The sequence below is a fragment of the Schistocerca cancellata genome, chromosome 6, assembly GCF_023864275.1.
Source record: "Schistocerca cancellata isolate TAMUIC-IGC-003103 chromosome 6, iqSchCanc2.1, whole genome shotgun sequence".
Classification (NCBI taxonomy): domain Eukaryota; kingdom Metazoa; phylum Arthropoda; class Insecta; order Orthoptera; family Acrididae; genus Schistocerca; species Schistocerca cancellata.
The window spans coordinates 211,051,176-211,068,907 of NC_064631.1; the positions used below are offsets into that span (position 1 = coordinate 211,051,176).

General features: G+C 46.8%; 1 protein-coding gene across 2 annotated transcripts in view; it reads right to left on the reverse strand.

Moving 5' to 3' along the window:
- LOC126191394 (TIMELESS-interacting protein) overlaps window positions 1-17,732 on the reverse strand; it is a 74,660-nt gene that overhangs the window by 29,192 nt on the left and 27,736 nt on the right. For both annotated transcript variants that reach the window (XM_049932255.1, XM_049932254.1), the window contains one exon: window positions 15,001-15,163. In XM_049932255.1, coding sequence (XP_049788212.1) covers window positions 15,001-15,151 — 151 coding nt within the window. In that variant the 5' untranslated portion in view covers window positions 15,152-15,163. Of the gene's footprint in view, window positions 1-15,000; window positions 15,164-17,732 lie in introns of those variants that run through there.

Genomic DNA, 17,732 nt, shown 5'->3' on the forward strand with positions numbered 1-17,732 from the left:
CACGTTGCAATTTTGGACTTTCTGTCAACGTCATGTTTAGACATTTCTATTTCCAATGGCCTACTTTATTTGCTGCATTTTTATATTTTTCCCTCTTGTCAGATTTAGTATTTCACGTTTTATCTAACGATTTCTACTGTACCTTCTTCCCATTCTCATACTCTGCTGCATTCACCACTTCTTCTCTCAAAGATATCCATTTGTATTCTAGCGGATTCCTTCCTCTGTTTCAGTCAGTCGTTGCATTACGCTAACTTTAAGATTATCGAAAAACTGTGGGTCTTGACTTATTCAAGTTCCATTTCCTTAATTTGCTACCGTTTACTGTCTCTTTAGTTGTAAACTGCAGCTCGTAACTAATAAAGTATTGTAGGTTTGTGTCTGCACCGGGAAATGTCTTACATATTTGGAACAAAGTTTTCGAAACAAGATTTTAAATTATATTATTCTTTCATGATTCTTAAGCAGTGTGCTAGATAGTGAACAATGATGAACGGTAGTCATGAAATCTGTTTATGGTGAAATGAGAAAACATGCATAATGGAATATGTGAAAGAGTACATTGTACAGAAAATGAAAAATTGGTATTTCTTCACCCAACTAGATATAGTTTTTCAAACGCACCGCGCGTTTCAGTGGGTCCTGCCCCGTACCTCAGTGGCTGTCCTTCATTGGCTACCGCTAACGTCTGCCGCTTCCAGATGGGAACGCCAATTCCGCGAGCCGCGTCAATGCGGAAAACGCTTGCCGTTGCCATTGCCATTGCCGCACGCCACGCTGCCGCACTCTAGTGGGAACCGGCCTTAAGTCTTCAGGTGTGCCCTCTCAAGCATGTTTTCCTGCACGAATGCGTCGTTTTCTGATGCCCCCATCTGTGGAGGCGGCAGCATCAGCTGCCAGCGTCGCCCTTGCGATTGCCGGGCTCCTGGCCGCCTGTGCATGGACAGCCGAGGGAGCGGTCGACAGTTTTCTTTGTTGTTTGCTCACGTTGGCGAGCAACTGTGGCTTCGATTACTTCACAGCTGCGGTAACTCGCCATGTGTGGTCCGCCATAGTTTGCACACTTGGGAGTGTGTGTCCTCGGAAGCAGACAGTTTCTGTTTGCACGGGTGCCTGTGCCATTCACGCACACCTCGGGCAAGAAGCCTGGCGAGCCATGTGGCCCGTCCCCTGGCAGCGAAAGCACTGCACCAAGCCCCTCTTCTACTTGATATTTTCAATGGTGACCTTCATGTTGGCCACTCATTGCAGCTGGTAGAGCCGTCTGTTCTCTGGGGTGTCGGTGGCAATCACCAGAAGAGAAAGCGACTCCCTGTGCCTGACGTGGGACTTGACTCACGTCACGTTGCGCATGCTGGAGTCAAGTTGCGCCAGTTCGCTCCCCGGAGTTCAGGTTCCGCCGCCCTGGGGAGCCCTTCACGACAATTTTCAGTAGTCTTTCAGGAACGACGGCGTGCGTGTACCAGTGCCAGCCCTGGTTTGACACCTCGCTCGTCACCTTGATGAAGTCCTCCGTATTCGTGACTTGCAGTCACACGAGGATTCCTGCTGCAGCTTGCATCATGAAGTGTACAGTCGTCCACTGCTTCACGAGCTGCAGGAAGCCTTTATAGTCTTTGGCCACTTCAAATGGGCGGCGGCTGTTGCTGCGACTGTCCGGCAGTGGTGTCCAATCAGGAAGCAGTCGCTTCTTCTTCTGCTGAGTGGCCAGTGGCCGTGGCCTCTGTCTGCTTGGGTGCTGTTGCTTGCTCCGACTTCTCCTCGTTTGTTAGCGCGCTGTAGCAGTTAGCAGTAGCTGTGGGCGGCACAGAAGTTGTCGTCCTGGGTCTGGCCGCCCACCAAGACGTGACGGTAGTCCAGGTTGCACCTTCATGCTTTCGTCAGGTATTGTGCATCTTCTGTTGCCGGTAGTTGAGATAGCAAGCTGCGCCTTCTTCTTGGGCCTTGGGCGTCATTTTGGTGCCGCTTGGTGCTGCGGAGATTGGTTGTTTGCGCCGCTCGCCATCTGGACGCTGCAGCGTGCTTGCTATCATCCTTTGTGCCCTCTCATCGGCCCAGAGTGACATGAAAGGAGCATCATGCACTACAATATCATCATCTCCAGAATCATCATCCAAGTCAAGGTCTGATGGTGGCTGGGTCATTCTAGATGGCGGGTCAGACAAAGACATCGGGTGATCACGCTCCTCTGAGAAAGGCTGTCTGCCACACAAGCATTTCCAGTCGTCGTAAGTGGGGGGACGGATGGGGCTGTTGACCGAGCAGGCTACACCCGCTACACCCATCACTCTATTCTGTACTCCTCTGAACTCCGGACGTGCCCACGACATCTCTGCTCGTTGCCGGAGTGACAGATCTTTTCTGAACAGCACGTTGCAAGGTGTCCCAGATATGGTCAATAATGTTCTTGTCTGGAGAGTTTGGTAGTCAGAGGAAGCGTTTAAACTCAGAAGAGTGTTCCTGGAGCCACTCTGTAGCAATTCTGGACTTGTGGTGTGTCGCACTGTTCTCCCGGACTTGCCCAGGTCTGTCGGAATGCACAATGGACACAAATGGATTCAGGTGATCAGACAGGATGTTTACATGCGTGTGACCTGTCAGATACATATCTAGAAGTATCAGGCATCCAAACCACTCCAACTGCCTATACCCCACACCATTACAGAGCCTCCACCAGTTTGAACAGTTCTCTGCTGACATACAGCATCCATGGATTGGTAAGGTTGTCTTCGTATCCATACTGGTCCATCCGCATGATACAATTTTAAATTAGACTCGTCAGACGAGGCGACATGTTTCCAGTCATCAATAGTCCAATGTTTGTGTCAAGGGGCCAAGGCGAGGCATAAAGCTTTGTGCCAAGCAATCATCAAGGGTACAGCAGTAGGGCTTCGGCTCCGAAAGCCCATATTGATAATGTTTTATTGAATGGTTCACACACTGACACTTTTTGATATCCCAGTATGGACACTTACAGCAATTCGCGGAAGGGTTGCACTTCTATCACATTGAATGATTCTCTTTAATACTCATTGGTCCCATTCTTGCAGGATGTTTTTCTGGCCGCAGTGATGTCGTGGGTTTTGATGTTTTACCAAATTCCTTATATTCATGATACACTTGTGAAATGGTCATATGGAAAAATCCCCACTTAATCACTACCTCTGAGATGCTGTGTCCCATCGCTTGTGTGCCAACTAAACACCATGATCAAACTCACTTAAATCTTGATAACCTGCCATAGTTGCAGCAGTAACAAATCTAACAACTGCGCCAGACACTTGTTGCATTATATAGTTGTTTCCAACCACAGCGCCATAAACTGCCTGTTTACATAACTCTGTATTTGAATATGCATGCTTATACCAGTTTCTCTGCCACTTCAGTTAACATGTTCCTTAATCTTTCTCTACTATGGACCCTTTCTTGAAAAGTTGCATATTGTTTCACTTGAAAAATTCCATATTATTTCTATTTCAAGGAAATTATTATTATGTATCATCATCATCTGAATATATGCCTGAATTCCCACGTGCAGTTAGTACCTGTCACATTCTGGTATTTTACCTCAGTATGTTTGGAATAAATGGCACACTTTAAGTGAGACAATCCACATATAATAAATTCAAGGGTAGCAGGTGCAGTACAAACAGATGAGGCTGGTCCGATCCACTCTCCAGGAAGTACTGCTTTGAATGAGTACGACACTGAGAGATCAGGTGCAGCGTGGAGCCAGATAACACACATGGAAGGACCAAGAAAGTTTTCTATTAAGCATGAGCCCCAGCAGTTCTGTAGCGTCAGTGAAAAGAAGAGGAACAGGCTCAGATGTAAAGATGGTGGAAGAAACCAATTGCACTGCCAGAAATTCAAATAAATGGTTTCTGCAGTGGAAAAGCAAAAGCCAATGTCAATATTCGAAGAGTAGAGACAACTGAGACATCGCTGAAGACGCCACTCAGGGTGACAAGTCCATGAAGAACTGCCATAGATTGCAAAGTTGTCAAAAAAAAAAGGAAACCTGAGATACCTTGTGGGAGACAGCCACAAGTGAGTACGAAGGTTACCAGTCCTCCAGCAGGTGTCGTAGGCTCTCTCCAAATCAAAAAACGTGACCACAGTCTTGTATTTCTGCAGAAAACCATTCATAACATGGATCGACAAAGTGATGAGATGGTCAACTGCAGAGTGGCGTGCTCAAAATCCACATTGTGCAGTGCTTAGTAGATTGCGAGATTCGAGCCACCATACTAACCGGCCATGAATCATATGTTCCATAACCTGGCAAACACAACTGGTGAGAAAAAGGGGGCAGAAGCTGGAAAGAAGGTGTTTGTCCTTACCAGGCTCAGGTATGGGTATGACACTGGCTTCACGCCAGCGTCTGGGAAATGAGCCATCTGCACAAATATGACTATATGTATGAAGGAGAAAATGCTTGCCCACGAGAGAAAGGTGCTGCAAAATCTGAATGCAAACATCATCCAGTCCTGGGACTGAAGATAAAGATGAAGTGAGAGCATGATCTAGATACCTCACAATAAGGATGACATTGTAGGATTAACAATTCTGAGAGGAGGTCACCCACTTATCCTGCACTTATTTTTGATGGAAGAAGGCGGGATGACAGTGGGTGGAGCTCGAAATGTCTGCAAAATAGTGACCCAAGGTGTTGGAAATAGCCTTGGGGCCACAATAGAATCACCTGAAATTGGGGAATGAACCTTGGTCCCAGAGAACCAACAGAGATTGTCCCACATGACAGGAGGAGGAGTAGAACTGTTAAAAGAATTAGTAATTGAAATCCCACTAGCTTTTCTGCTATATCGAAGAAAGCGACACTGCACATGCAACTGTTTATACCAAATAAAATTCACCACTGCAGGATGACGAATAGAAAATCAGAGAGCATGTCTCCGCAGTCACAGCATGCCTCAGTCCATCAGGGGACCAGAGCACAGTGCGGTAAGAAGAAGTAGTGCAAGGTATGGAACATTCTGCGGCGATAAGGATAACATTTGTGAGGTACTCTACCTACTCATGACAAATGGGGCAAAATTTTGTTTGCTGAAGATCGCCAAGGAGGAATAGAGTTCCAGTCAGCCTTAGAAAGCTGCCAATTGGGTTTACACATAGGTGTCAGGAGTCAGGAAACAGATAACACATGGGAAATGGTCGCTCAAGACGTGTCAGAACAGACCACTCAAGACAACAGGCAAACTGGGCAGTGCATAATGAGAGGTCCAAATGGGAATGTTGTTGGTGTTTTTTTTTTTTTTTTTTTCCATTAGCGGCCGGTCGGCGACTTACGAAAAGGTAAAAAACAAAATGGAAACCAGCAGCAATGGGAACGAAACTCAAGAAATTGGAGAAACAAAAGCAGAAGGAAAGCTTAAAAAACCACTACACAAAGGGGTTGGTTGTCTCCAAAAAGAGCTTCAACTGACTGACATCATCTCACTGGCACTAATAAACTCGAGAACGCGATCGGCTGAGCGCGTGTCATCTGCTAAAATGGACGATATTTCAGGCGACAGCTATAGACGGGCGCGTAACGGAGTAAAATAGGGGCACTCGAGTAAAAGGTGTCTTACCGTCCACAGCTGAGAGCAGTGGGGACAAAGTGGGGGAGGATCGCCGCTTAAAAGATGTCGATGGCTAAAAAGACAGTGCCCTATCCGGAGTCTAGTTAAAATGACCTCCTCTTGACGACGTGTTCGGGAGGAAGAGGTCCAAGCACAGGGAAGAGCTTTCACGTCCTGCAATTTATTATGGGGAAGTGTCGACCAATGTGCATGCCATAAAAGAACAACACGACGACATAAAACACTCCGTAGATTGGCAAAGGGAATCGTGCGAATAGCTGGCCAAAGAAGAGAGACTGCAGCCTTGGCCGCTATATCGGCCGCCTCATTTCCACAGATACCAACGTGTCCTGGGATCCAGAGGAACGTCACCGAGACGCCCCCCAAGTGGAGCAAGAGGAGGCAGTCCTGAATCCGGTGGACCAGAGGGTGGACAGGGTAGAGAGCTTGGAGACTGAGGAGAGAGCTGAGAGAATCTGAACAGATAAGATACTGTATCCCCTGATGGCGACGGATGTATTGGACAGCCTGGAGAACAGCATAAAGCTCCGCAGTATAAACCGAACACTGGTCGGGAAGCCAAAATCAATTTGGGGTGTCGCCAGCAGTATAGGCACTCCCTACACCAAACGATGTTTTTGAGCCGTCAGTGTATATAAATGTGGCTTCCTTCATTTGTGCACATAGAACATAAAATGCCCAACGATAAACAAGTGAAGGGGTACCATCCTTGGGAAATTGACAAAGGTCACGGAGCAGGCAGGTCCGGGGATGGAGCCAAGGTGGTGCTGTACCCCAAGTTGTCAAGAAAGTTTTAGGAAAGTGGAAGGAAAGAGAATGGAGCAGTTGACGGAAGCGGACTCTCGGTGGTAGTAGGGAGGAAGGGCGGCCTGCATACCCTAAATCCAAGGAGGCGTTGAAAAAAATGTCATGGGCCAGATTAGCAGGCATGGAAGACAGATGGCTAGCATAACGACTTAGAAGGACAGCTCGCCGATTGGACAGCGGAAGTTCAGCAGTGTCAGCATAAAGGCTTTCCACAGGGCTGGTGTAAAAAGCTCCAGACACTAAACGTAATCCACGGTGGTGGATAGAGTCGAGATGCCAAAGAATAGACGGCCGAGCAGAGGAGTAAACTATGCTGCCATAGTCCAATTTTGAGCACACTAAGGCGCGATAGAGGCGGAGAAGGACCACTCGGTCTGCTACCCAGAAGGTACCATTCAGGACACGGAGGGTGTTTAGGGATCGCAGGCAGCGAGCCGAAAGATAGGAAACGTGGGAGGACCAGCACAGTTTTCTGTCAAACATAAGACCCAAGAATTTAGCGATGTCCGAAAACGGAAGGTTGACAGGTCCTAGATGTAAGGAAGGTGGAAGAAATTCCGTACGACGCCAAAAATTAACACAAACAGTCTTACTGGGAGAAAAGCGGAAGCCTGTTTCGATGCTCCAAGAGTGGAGGCGATGGAGACAGCCTTGAAGACGTCGTTCAAGAAGACTGGTCCGTTGAGAGCTGTAGCAGATCGCAAAGTCGTCCACAAAGAGGGAGCCCAAGACATCAGGAAAGAGACAATCCATAATTGGATTTATGGCAATGGCAAACAGTACAACACTTAGCACGGAGCCCTGGGGTACCCCGTTTTCTTGGGAGAAAGTACGGGAAAGAGTAGTGTTCACCCGCACTCTAAATGAGCGCTCTGCCATAAATTCGCGAAGAAAAAGGGGCAGCCGACCTCGAAAGCCCCAAGAGAACAGTGTGTGGAGGATGCCTGTCCTCCAACAGGTATCGTATGCTCTCTCCAGATCAAAAAATATTGCTACTGTTTGGCGTTTCCGGAGAAAACTGTTCATGATATAAGTGGAGAGAGCAACAAGATGGTCAACTGCAGAACGATGCTTTCGGAAACAGCATTGGGCAGGTGTTAAAAGACTGCAGGACTCCAGCCACCAAGCTAAACGGCAATTCACCATACGCTCCAAAACCTTACATACTCTACTCGTGAGAGAAATGGGGCAATAGCTAGAGGAGAGATGTTTGTCCTTTCCAGGTTTCGGCACAGGAACGACGATAGCATCTCGCCATCGTCTGGGAAAAGTACTGTCAGTCCAAATTCGATTATAAAGGTGAAGGAGAGGTAACGCAGACTATGGTATGATAAATGCAGCAACATTTGGATGTGGATACCATCCGGTCCTGGGGCAGAGGAGCGAGAAGAAGAGAGTGCATGTTGGAGTTTCCGCATGGAGAAAACAGTATTGTAGCTTTCGCGATTTGGAGAGGAGAAAGCAAGAGGTTGCACTTCCGCTGCACGTTTCTTCGGGAGAAACGCTGGCGGGTAGTTTGAAGAGCTCGAAATCTCAGCAAAGTGTTGACCCAATGAGTTAGAAATTGCGATGGGGTCCACTAATGTATCATGCGCGACAGTGAGCCCGGAGACCGGGGAGAAACTAGGTGCGCCTGATAACCGTCGAATCCGACTCCAAACTTCCGAGGAGGGAGTGAAGGTGTTAAATGAGCTAGTAAAGAAGTCCCAGCTTGCCTTCTTGCTTTCGCGGATGACGCGACGACACCGCGCACGGAACTGCTTATAGCGGATACAGTTGGCCAATGTAGGATGGTGTCTGAAAACGCGAAGAGCACGTCGCCGCTCACGTATTGCATCACGGCATGCCTCGTTCCACCAAGGAACTGGGGGACGCCGGGGCAATTCAGAGGTGCGAGTTATTGAACGTTCCGCAGCTGTAAGAATAACGTCTGTAATATGAGTGACCTCATCGTCGACGCTAGGAAAGTGATGGTCATCAAATGTCGCTAGAGACGAAAAAAGTGTCCAATCGGCTTGGGCAAACTTCCAGCATCTCGGGCGCATATATGGCAGTTGTGGCTGCAATCGAAGGACGCATGGAAAGTGGTCACTTGAGTATGTATCAGCAAGAGCGAACCATTTGAAGTGCCGAGCTAGCAGAACAGTACTGACCAAAAGGTCCAAATGAGAGAAATTTATCGTGGAGGCAGACAAAAATGTAGAGTCCCCAGTGTTGAGGCAAACAAGATCCGCTTGGTGAAAGACGTCTAGCAATAGTGAGCCACGCGGACATGGATGTGGAGATCCCCAAAGCGGGTGGTGAGGTGGGCACTGAAGTCCCCAACCAGCAAATAGGGGGGTGGAACCTGACCAAGAAGATGAAGATCAGCTCATGCCATTGATGTGGACGATGGAACGTATACAATACAGTACAAAGAGAGAGGGTGTATCCAGAAAGGGAAAGACGGACAGCGACTGCTTGGAAGGGAGTGTTTAAGGGCATTGGGTGATAAAGGAGACTATTACGGAGAAGAATCACGAGTCCTCCATGTGCTGGATTGCCTTCAACAGATGGGAGATCAAATCGGACTGACTGAAAATGGGGGAAAACAAAGCAGTCATGGGGACGCAGCTTTGTTTCCTGAAGACAGAAGATGACCGGCGAGTAGGATCGTAGGAGGATCGTCAATTCATCCCGATTGGCTCGAATGTGCCGCGGATATTCCAATGGATAATGGACATAGGGTGGACAGAAAGTGGAAGGATCTGACCAAGGTTGCCGTCAACTCAACAACTGCTCAGAGCTTGCGACCGACAGCATGGAACGGCACTCAGCCGAAGGCAAAAGATCCTGATCCATAGGTTGTTCAGGATCAGCTCCTGCCACCAGCTATCAGCCGGTTGATTGGCCGCCAGCAGTGCGCCTCGGCGACACAGAAGACGGCCGAGGGCAGTTACCGCCAGGTGGTGCTGTAGATGAGACACGCCGTGGCGGAGAAGGAGAGGAACTGGGTTTCTTATTAGCTTTCTTGGAAACATGATGTTTAGATGAAGGAGGAACCGATGATTGTGAAGGTGGGGTACGTAAAAAATCTTCACGAGTATGCTCTTTTTTGGAAGTACGGGTGTCTGACTTTTGGGATCGAGATTTAGCAGAACCCGATGAGGGGTTAGCCATAGATTGAGCAGGCGAAAGTGGGGAGGTTGAACGGGCAATCTTTGCGCTGGCCGATCTGACCGTGTCACTAAAGGTGAGATCACAAGTCTGCATGGCCGCCTCCTTTGAGAGGCAAGGACAGTGCTGCATTTTCCTGTCTGAGGCACAGGGGGCTTTCGACTTGCGAATAATTTTCGAGCAGCAAAAGTCAATACCTTTTCCTTCACTCTGATTTCCTGAATGAGCTTTTCGTCTTTAAAAATGGGGCAATCTCGAGAGGAAGCAGCGTGGTCACCCATACAGTTGATGCAACGAGGGGATGGAGATGGACAAGCACCCTCATGGGCATCCTCGCCACATGTAACACATTTGGCCGGGTTGGAACAGGACTCGCTGGTGTGATTGAACCGCTGGCACCGATAGCAACGCGTAGGGGTTGGGACGTAGGGGCGAACGGAAATTATCTCATAGCCCGCTTTTATTTTCGATGGGAGTTGAACTCTGTCAAATGTCAAGAAGACAGTATGGGTTGGAACGATGTTCGTGTCAGCCCTTTTCATAACTCTATGAACAGCCGTTACGCCCTGGTCAAACAGTTAGTGCTGAATTTCCTCGTCAGACAATCCGTCGAGGGAGCATGTATAAACGACTCCACGTGAGGAATTTAAAGTGCTGTGCGCTTCAACCCGGACAGGGAAGGTGTGGAGCAGTGAAGTACGCAGCAATTTTTGTGCCTGGAGTGCACTGTCTGTTTCCTAACAACAAGGTGCCATTCGTAATCTGGAACAAGACTTTACAGGACCTGCAATTGCGTCGACACCTTTCTGAATAATGAAAGGGTTGACCATGGAGAAGTCGTGACCTTCGCCAGACCGAGAAACAACAAGGAACTGTGGCAACGATGGAAGAACTGTCTGTGGCTGAGACTCAGTGAACTTACGCTTGTGAGCAGACAGTGGAAGATGAGGAAACCATTGTGGAAGAATCCCCCATGATTGCCGGCGTCTCCGATGGCGCGCTCCTCCCTTGTGGGGGCCCTCTCTGAGGGCACTCCCACCTTAGGTGATTGTTCACACCTCAGGTCACACCTCCCGACAAATGGATGGAGGGACCAGTCGGCACTTTCGGAAGGTATCAGCTCGGGTAATCACCCCTCCCTGGGCCTGGCCGTTACCAGGGAGCACGTACGTGTCCTACCTGTCTACCCGGGGCGGGGAATTACGCATTACCCCGTCACCAGCTACACACAAAAATGCGTGGGTCGGCCTTCAGACACGCACAGGGAGGAAGAAAGAGAAAGGGAAAAACAAAGAAAGGGAAAGGAAAGAAGAAAGGTCTCAAACGCCGCAGTGGAGAAAAGGGTAAAGAGAAGAGGTAAGGAAAAGAGAAGGACAAAGGAAGGATGAAGACATACAAGCAGAGAAGACGAAGAATGCGTTACATTTACGAGCGTCCGTCTCCGGACGTAGGCACAAACCATACTCCCAGAGGGGGAGAAAGGAAAGAGCCAGAGGTGAGGGGAGGGGGAGGCGAAGATGGGGGATAGGGAAGGATGCGGAAAAGGAAGGTATGCAGCCCGGAAAGGAAGGAGGGCCACATTAGCTCAGGGTCCCGTGTTCGCTACGCACATATCCACAAAAGAGTTGTAGACCCCCTTGGGGGGGGGGGGGGCAGGTGTGTGTGTGTGTGTGTGTGTGTGTGTGTGTGTGTGTGTGTGTGTGTGTGTGTGTGTGTGTGTGTGTGTGGCGTCTGAAAGGTACATGGGTGCTCAAGTGTTAAGACAGATGAGATTGAGTTGATTGGGGTCAGCCAAGATGGCACCATTCTGACAGGTTCTGCAAAAGCCCCAAAGAGGATGGTGTGCATTTAAGTCACTGAGCAGCAAAAAGGGGTGAGGGAGTTGATCAATTAACTGGACGAAGTTTTGCTCCGGTGACACTCAATGACGGAGGGGTGCAGATGTTGCAAAGATAAAGGGTGAAGCGAGGAAGAATAATGTGGACTGCAAAGGCTTGCCGCCAAGTGTTCATTGGGGTGGTTTGGCAATGAACATCATCCCAGATGAGCAGGAGACTCCCCCATGAGGCAGAATGCCATCTTCGGGGAGGGGAGGGGGAGGAAGGAGGTCAAACTGTACTACAACAAAATGTGAGACGTTAAGCGGTCGCAAGGACGCAATTTTGTTTCTTGCAGGCAGAGGACAAGTAGACACTGTGATTCCAATAGCAGTCGCAATTCCTCCTTATTGGATCTAATCCGCAAACATTTCATTGGAGGAGAGTAATAATGGGGAAAGAGGAGGAGGGAACAAATGAAGGGTTGTCACCTTGGCAGCTGCCAAGTGCCAGCCTTTTAAGACTCAGTGGTACAGGGTGCAGAAGCTGGAAATTCCTGTTCCATGAGATTTACACAGGTATTGGCATTCTCATTGGGCCGGCCTGCAGACTCCAGGGCAGAAAAACAGAAGGTGGTGCGCACTGGCAAAATGGATGTCGGCCAGGTGGGAATATAAGATGGTGACATTGTTGAAGAGGATCTCTGTATCAAGCAAGCAGAAGACCATTAGCCTTTGTTTGATTTCTTAGAGCCTTTGCAGTTGACATTTGAAGACTCGGATTTTTGTTGGCTGAAGGGACGTAAGAAGACTTCACAGGAATATTCCCTGTGTCCCTCCCAGCCTGACAGTTGTCTAACAGGTGACTTCACTGCCAGAGGCAAAGATTGGGTGTCTTGTTGCACAGCTGGAGGAGGGGAAGGAGCGGGGATGCTACCATTAATTTTACAATTGCAGTGTTGAATTTGAAGTCACGAGCATGTGTGGTCACATCCTTCATGGAGCAAGGCATAGTAAGAATGGTACTGTAAGTACCAGATGGTCTTTCGACTAGCTGACAACTTGTGAACGACAGGGTAAGGTACTTTTTCCTTCGCCCAGATCTCCTGGACAGCCCATTCATCAAGATACACCAGACATTCTCGGAACGAGGCTGCGTGATCGCTACTGCAACTGATACTGGGGGAAGGGGGAGAATGTGATGAGCAATTGCCTTCATGAACATCCCTACCACAAGTAACATATCTGGTTGTGTTTCGACAGGACATGCTAATGGGATTGTAACGTTGAAACTGGTAACAAGCACTAGGTTTAGAATGTACGGTTGGACCGTGATGCCTTCATAGCCTGCTTTGATCTTCAATGGGAGTGCTACTCGATCAAACATCAGAAAAGGAGTGCATGTAAACACTAGGTTGCATCAACTTTCTTCATTACCCAACGGACTGCAGCGATGCCCTGTTCAGACAGATAAGTTTGGATTTCTTCCTCAGTCATACCATCAAGCAGCCTAGTGTAAATAACACTATGCAAAGAATTGAACATTCAACAGGCGCCAACACAAACAGGACAGCCATGCTGGAGCAACGCTGCGAACAGTTATTGGGCTTCAAAATCACAACTGGTCTCCAAATACGAAATCCCATTGTGTAAATGATAGCAGTAGTTCACAGGACCTGCAATTGCATCAACACCTTTCTGAATATAGGAAGATTAACCATAGCGAAGGACTGACCTCCTTCAGTATGTGATACCATGCAGAACTAAAATGCAGCGGGGAGAATCTTCAAATGTTTAGCCTCATTCTGTTTATGTTTAGTAAATTTAGACTGAGATGCTAATTGGTTCATTGCGAGAAAATCCCCCATGACTGCAAGCGTGTCTGATGGTGTGCTCCTTACAACTGGGGGTCCCTCTCAGAGGGGAGCTCACCTTACGTGATTATTCACACCTCAGGTCATACCTCCCAAACTCCTGACGGAGGGACCAACTGGCAATCACCCCTCCCCGGGCCTGCCCTGTACCAGATGTTACATTTGAACCCTACCTATCAACACAGGGATAGGAATTACTCGTTACCCAGTCACCTATTATGCATCAAACACATGGGCCAGTCGTCAGGAGTGCACAGGGAGGAAGAAGAAACAAAGAGAGACCTCAAATGCCGAAGCGGAAGAAGGGTACGAGATGGAGAGTGAAGAAAGAAAAAACAGGGACGGACTGCTCTGATGTCAGGCTACTAAAACTTCAGGACACATTTCGAGAAATATCCCAGACATGTTCCCCGAGGGAGGGTAAAAAGAATAGCAGTATGATAGAAACACAGCCCGGAAAGGGAAAAGGTGTTGCAAAGGCTAGGGTCCATGACAGCCAAGAATGAACTCACCAGAGTTGTGAGCTCCCTGGTGGTAAAACTGATCTGACAGCTGCTTAACTTCACATCAGACAATTTCCTCAGACACGGGAACGAGAAGCTGCCACAGCCTTTGGTCTATCACCTAGCTAAGATGAAGGGTGTGTTGCTGATGAACTCATTTATGCTGTCCAACTGAACTAAAATTTTTTATCACTGTCAAACTGGCAAACAGCCAATAAGATTTTGAACACCTCAACAGAAGGACTAACACATTTCTACAGATAGCAGCGACAGCACTATACTGTACAAAAAATTTCAAACACACTATTTCTAACAATGGAAAGTTAAGAATACAAAACAATAATAAGGAAAGGACAGATGGCTACTCACCATGTAGAGAAGACGTTGAGTCACAGGCTGCTGGAGCCCTTTCATGACAGCGCCTGACTGAGTATGAATCTGTTGGGATGTGTGGTGGGGGTTGAGAAACAGCACGATGTGGGGGGTGGGAGGGATAGTAGGGGATAAGCTGCAAACACCGTGCCACTTTCTACATGGGCGTGACAACCATTAAGCTGTCTATCCACATAAATGGCCACTAACAAACTGATGTCAACAGACAGCTGGACCACCCAGTTGATGAACGTGCTGACCAAATGATGTTCTTCACTTTACAATTTCACCTGTGGCATCTGGATTCTTCCTACAACAGACTCTTTGTTCTTGTAACCCTCCTGGCCTAAACTTTTGCTAATCCCTGTCTCTCACCTACCTATCCCCTTCCCTTGTTCCCACTCCAGTACAACATGTCATCTGTCCCGCTACCAATGCACCTTTCTCCTTCTCTAATACTCTGCTCTAGCCCCCCAAGCACAGCAACCTAACACTGCAATTAACAGCCCTATATTGTCCTCACCAAGTCTTAGTACACTCTCACCAGCAGCACTAGCATCTTCCCCCACACTTACCCTGATAGTCCTCTTAATACCTTCCTCATGCTTCCTTCTCATCTATTCCAGCAGACTGCTGCTTCAGCTCCAGCACCGTGTGTGTGTGTGTGTGTGTGTGTGTGTGTGTGTTTCTACTGCAAAAGAAGGACTTTGTTAGAAAGCTTTATCATTTTACCCACCTTTTTCATTGCACCTGTCTGTGACTCAAAGCCTCACTTATGTGGCGAGTAGCGATCTATCCTTTCCAAACCTATTACTTCAGTAAAATACATAATTCAAATAATGACAAATGCGTTAATTATCACCAACCTTCAGTCTCAGCATGGCCATCCTCCACATGATTTTGATCATTATCACTGCCTTCTGCTTCTTCCTGTTCCTCTAATTCAACTTCTACTATTTCTTCAATAGTTGTTGGATCTCCCAGTAAATCATCATCATCATAGACACTTGAAGACATATTTTAATTTTCCTATGAACAAGAAAACACTATTTTTATACATTTAGTGCAGTATGATAATTCAGTATACAGATATAAGTTCTCAAGAGCCAATGCTAAGGACAATGAATGTAAACAAGCAGATCTGCTATAATGAAACTTTTACATGAGAAAATTGCTATACATTTAGCTTGGTTAAGCAATTAATAAATTTTATATCTAATAATGAAAAAAAAGTATAAGCCAACAGAGTCCCCCCAGGAATTCAGTAAAATTCTAAAATTTCTCCACTTGTAAGGAATGTCATAAATAAAATTACTGCAATTGCATCTTTTATTCCACACTAGAATTCCTCTCATGATCTTGTCACACATTTTATTAATGTTATTTCCAATTCATCTTTGTGTAACACAAATGAACAATTTCTGCTGCAGAACATACAGAGCAGCACTACCCTCGTACTGACCATGTCAGAGTAGAATAATATTTTTAAACACAGCATGATGCGAAGAACACATCTCAGTGGATAAGTTATCTGTCAAAGTACAAGTGCTCTTCCCAAAGGCAACAGTAGTTACAGAGGCTGAAAAGTCATGATTATGGTAAGGTAAATCTGTCTTATACGGCCTCAAATCCCCCCCCCCCCCCCCCAAATTACACAACCTAAACTTGGTTTGTTAGAAAATTAGTCACCACCATTACATACTTAATATTAAACTGTTTACAATTACCCAAATGTGTTTTTTATAAATCAAACTTTCTAGCACTTACCATACCAACTGCTCAATGGAAATTCAAGGGTGGAATAGACACTGTCCTGTCACATTAATGTGACCAGCAGTCAAAAGCCTGAATAAGCACCTTCAGCAGTGTGGACTGTTGCGAAATGTGCAGGAAAAGTCACTGAGGTTCTGGAAGGTACCAAAAGGGATGTGGAGCCATAACGACTCCCGTGTAGTGGCCAGCTTCACTAGGTTTCTCAGTTGAGGATCCATGCTGTGAAAAGCCCAATTGAGGTAGTGTGGGAGTTTGGGGGCCAGGAGAGTATGGTAAACCAAAACTAGCGCTCCACAAAAAATGCACGTATGCTGCGAGCTGTGTGACACATTGTATTTTCCTGGTCGTAGATGCCATCGTGCCAAGGAAAGACAAACTGCTTGTAGGGGTGGACATGGTCCCCAATGATAGATACATATTTGTTTTGATCCACTGTTTCTTCCACAATGTTGACATCACCCAGGAGCATTCCACTGAGCGTAAAATGTGACTCAGCTGAGAAGGCCTCCTGTCGCCACGCTGTGGGCATTCTGTTGCAGTACTGGCATGCAAATTCCGGCCTTCTACCCCAATCGACAGCAGTCGACTTGGTTCCATGAACCACGCACCTGCTATGGATGCCCATACATAACAACATTAGCTTAATTCTCATTGAGGAGACATTTTTGGTAGCCCCTTGTTTCATATGGGTGGCCAGACACACATCTATTCGCCATGCAACTCTGTCATCTATGGCCTGTGGTGCACCACAGTTACCTTGGCACTAGTTTTGGATAGTGATACTTTGCTACATATGGTACAGTTTAAACACAGCGGCATGAGAACAGTTTACAAACTTAGCCATTTCATTTCATAAATGCTTCCTGCCTTGGCCAGAAGGCCAATGACCATGTCATTTTAGGTATCAGATAAATCGCTCCACTTCTGTATTACGACAATGACTGCTCTGTTTTCTGCATCCCCCGACACACACTATATAACCTCCACTGCTAGCACTGCAACCTCCTATCTGTGAATGGTTATTGCACACTGACATCAAACGTAGGCAGCGGTCACATTAATGTGACTGAACCATCTAATTACATTACAACACTATTTACCAACGAAGTGGTTCTTAATTCAGACAGTCACTTGAAAAATATAACATTTTAAGCTTTCTGAAGTTGTGAAGTACCTTATAATTGACATGACATACATCTTTGTAGTCTTTTAAATGAGATTTGACTTATCAACATTTGCACACTACTGACTTGTTTCACAAGGGGAAATATACAAACATTGTATGACAACCTGTCAAGTTTAAACTGCCATACACAGGGCACAGTCTTAGCATCGGTAAAACAAATGGGTTCCAGCTTTTGGTCGGCACTCTGCATACAAGTGATCAGATGAGAGGGGTCACTCCTGGAATCGAAAAAAATCAAGATCTGGGAATCTTGCCTTCTCCAATCCAGCGCAAAGCCTAAAAAGGCTTCAAAATCAATCAGCTTCACTTAAACAAAATGACACCCTGCCATCATTCAGCACTAACACCCCTATAGTTACAAGAATGGTGTGAGAATCTTTTTGGTTTTACTTACAAGAGGACAGTACAAACTTCCCCTCACCAATTTGATTAATATTAACAGGGTATGTAGAGATTAACATCCATATGAAGAAACACGGAACTCCCAATTGTTTTCAAGAAATTCAATTTTAAAAATTTTAAATCATGCTTATACATTTCATATGGTCACTAGTATTCAAGGAATCCAGATTCCATAGCTGACTGAGTAAGTGCTTCGTTTCAAAACATGAAGTCTGTGGATCGAATCTCGCTGCTGGT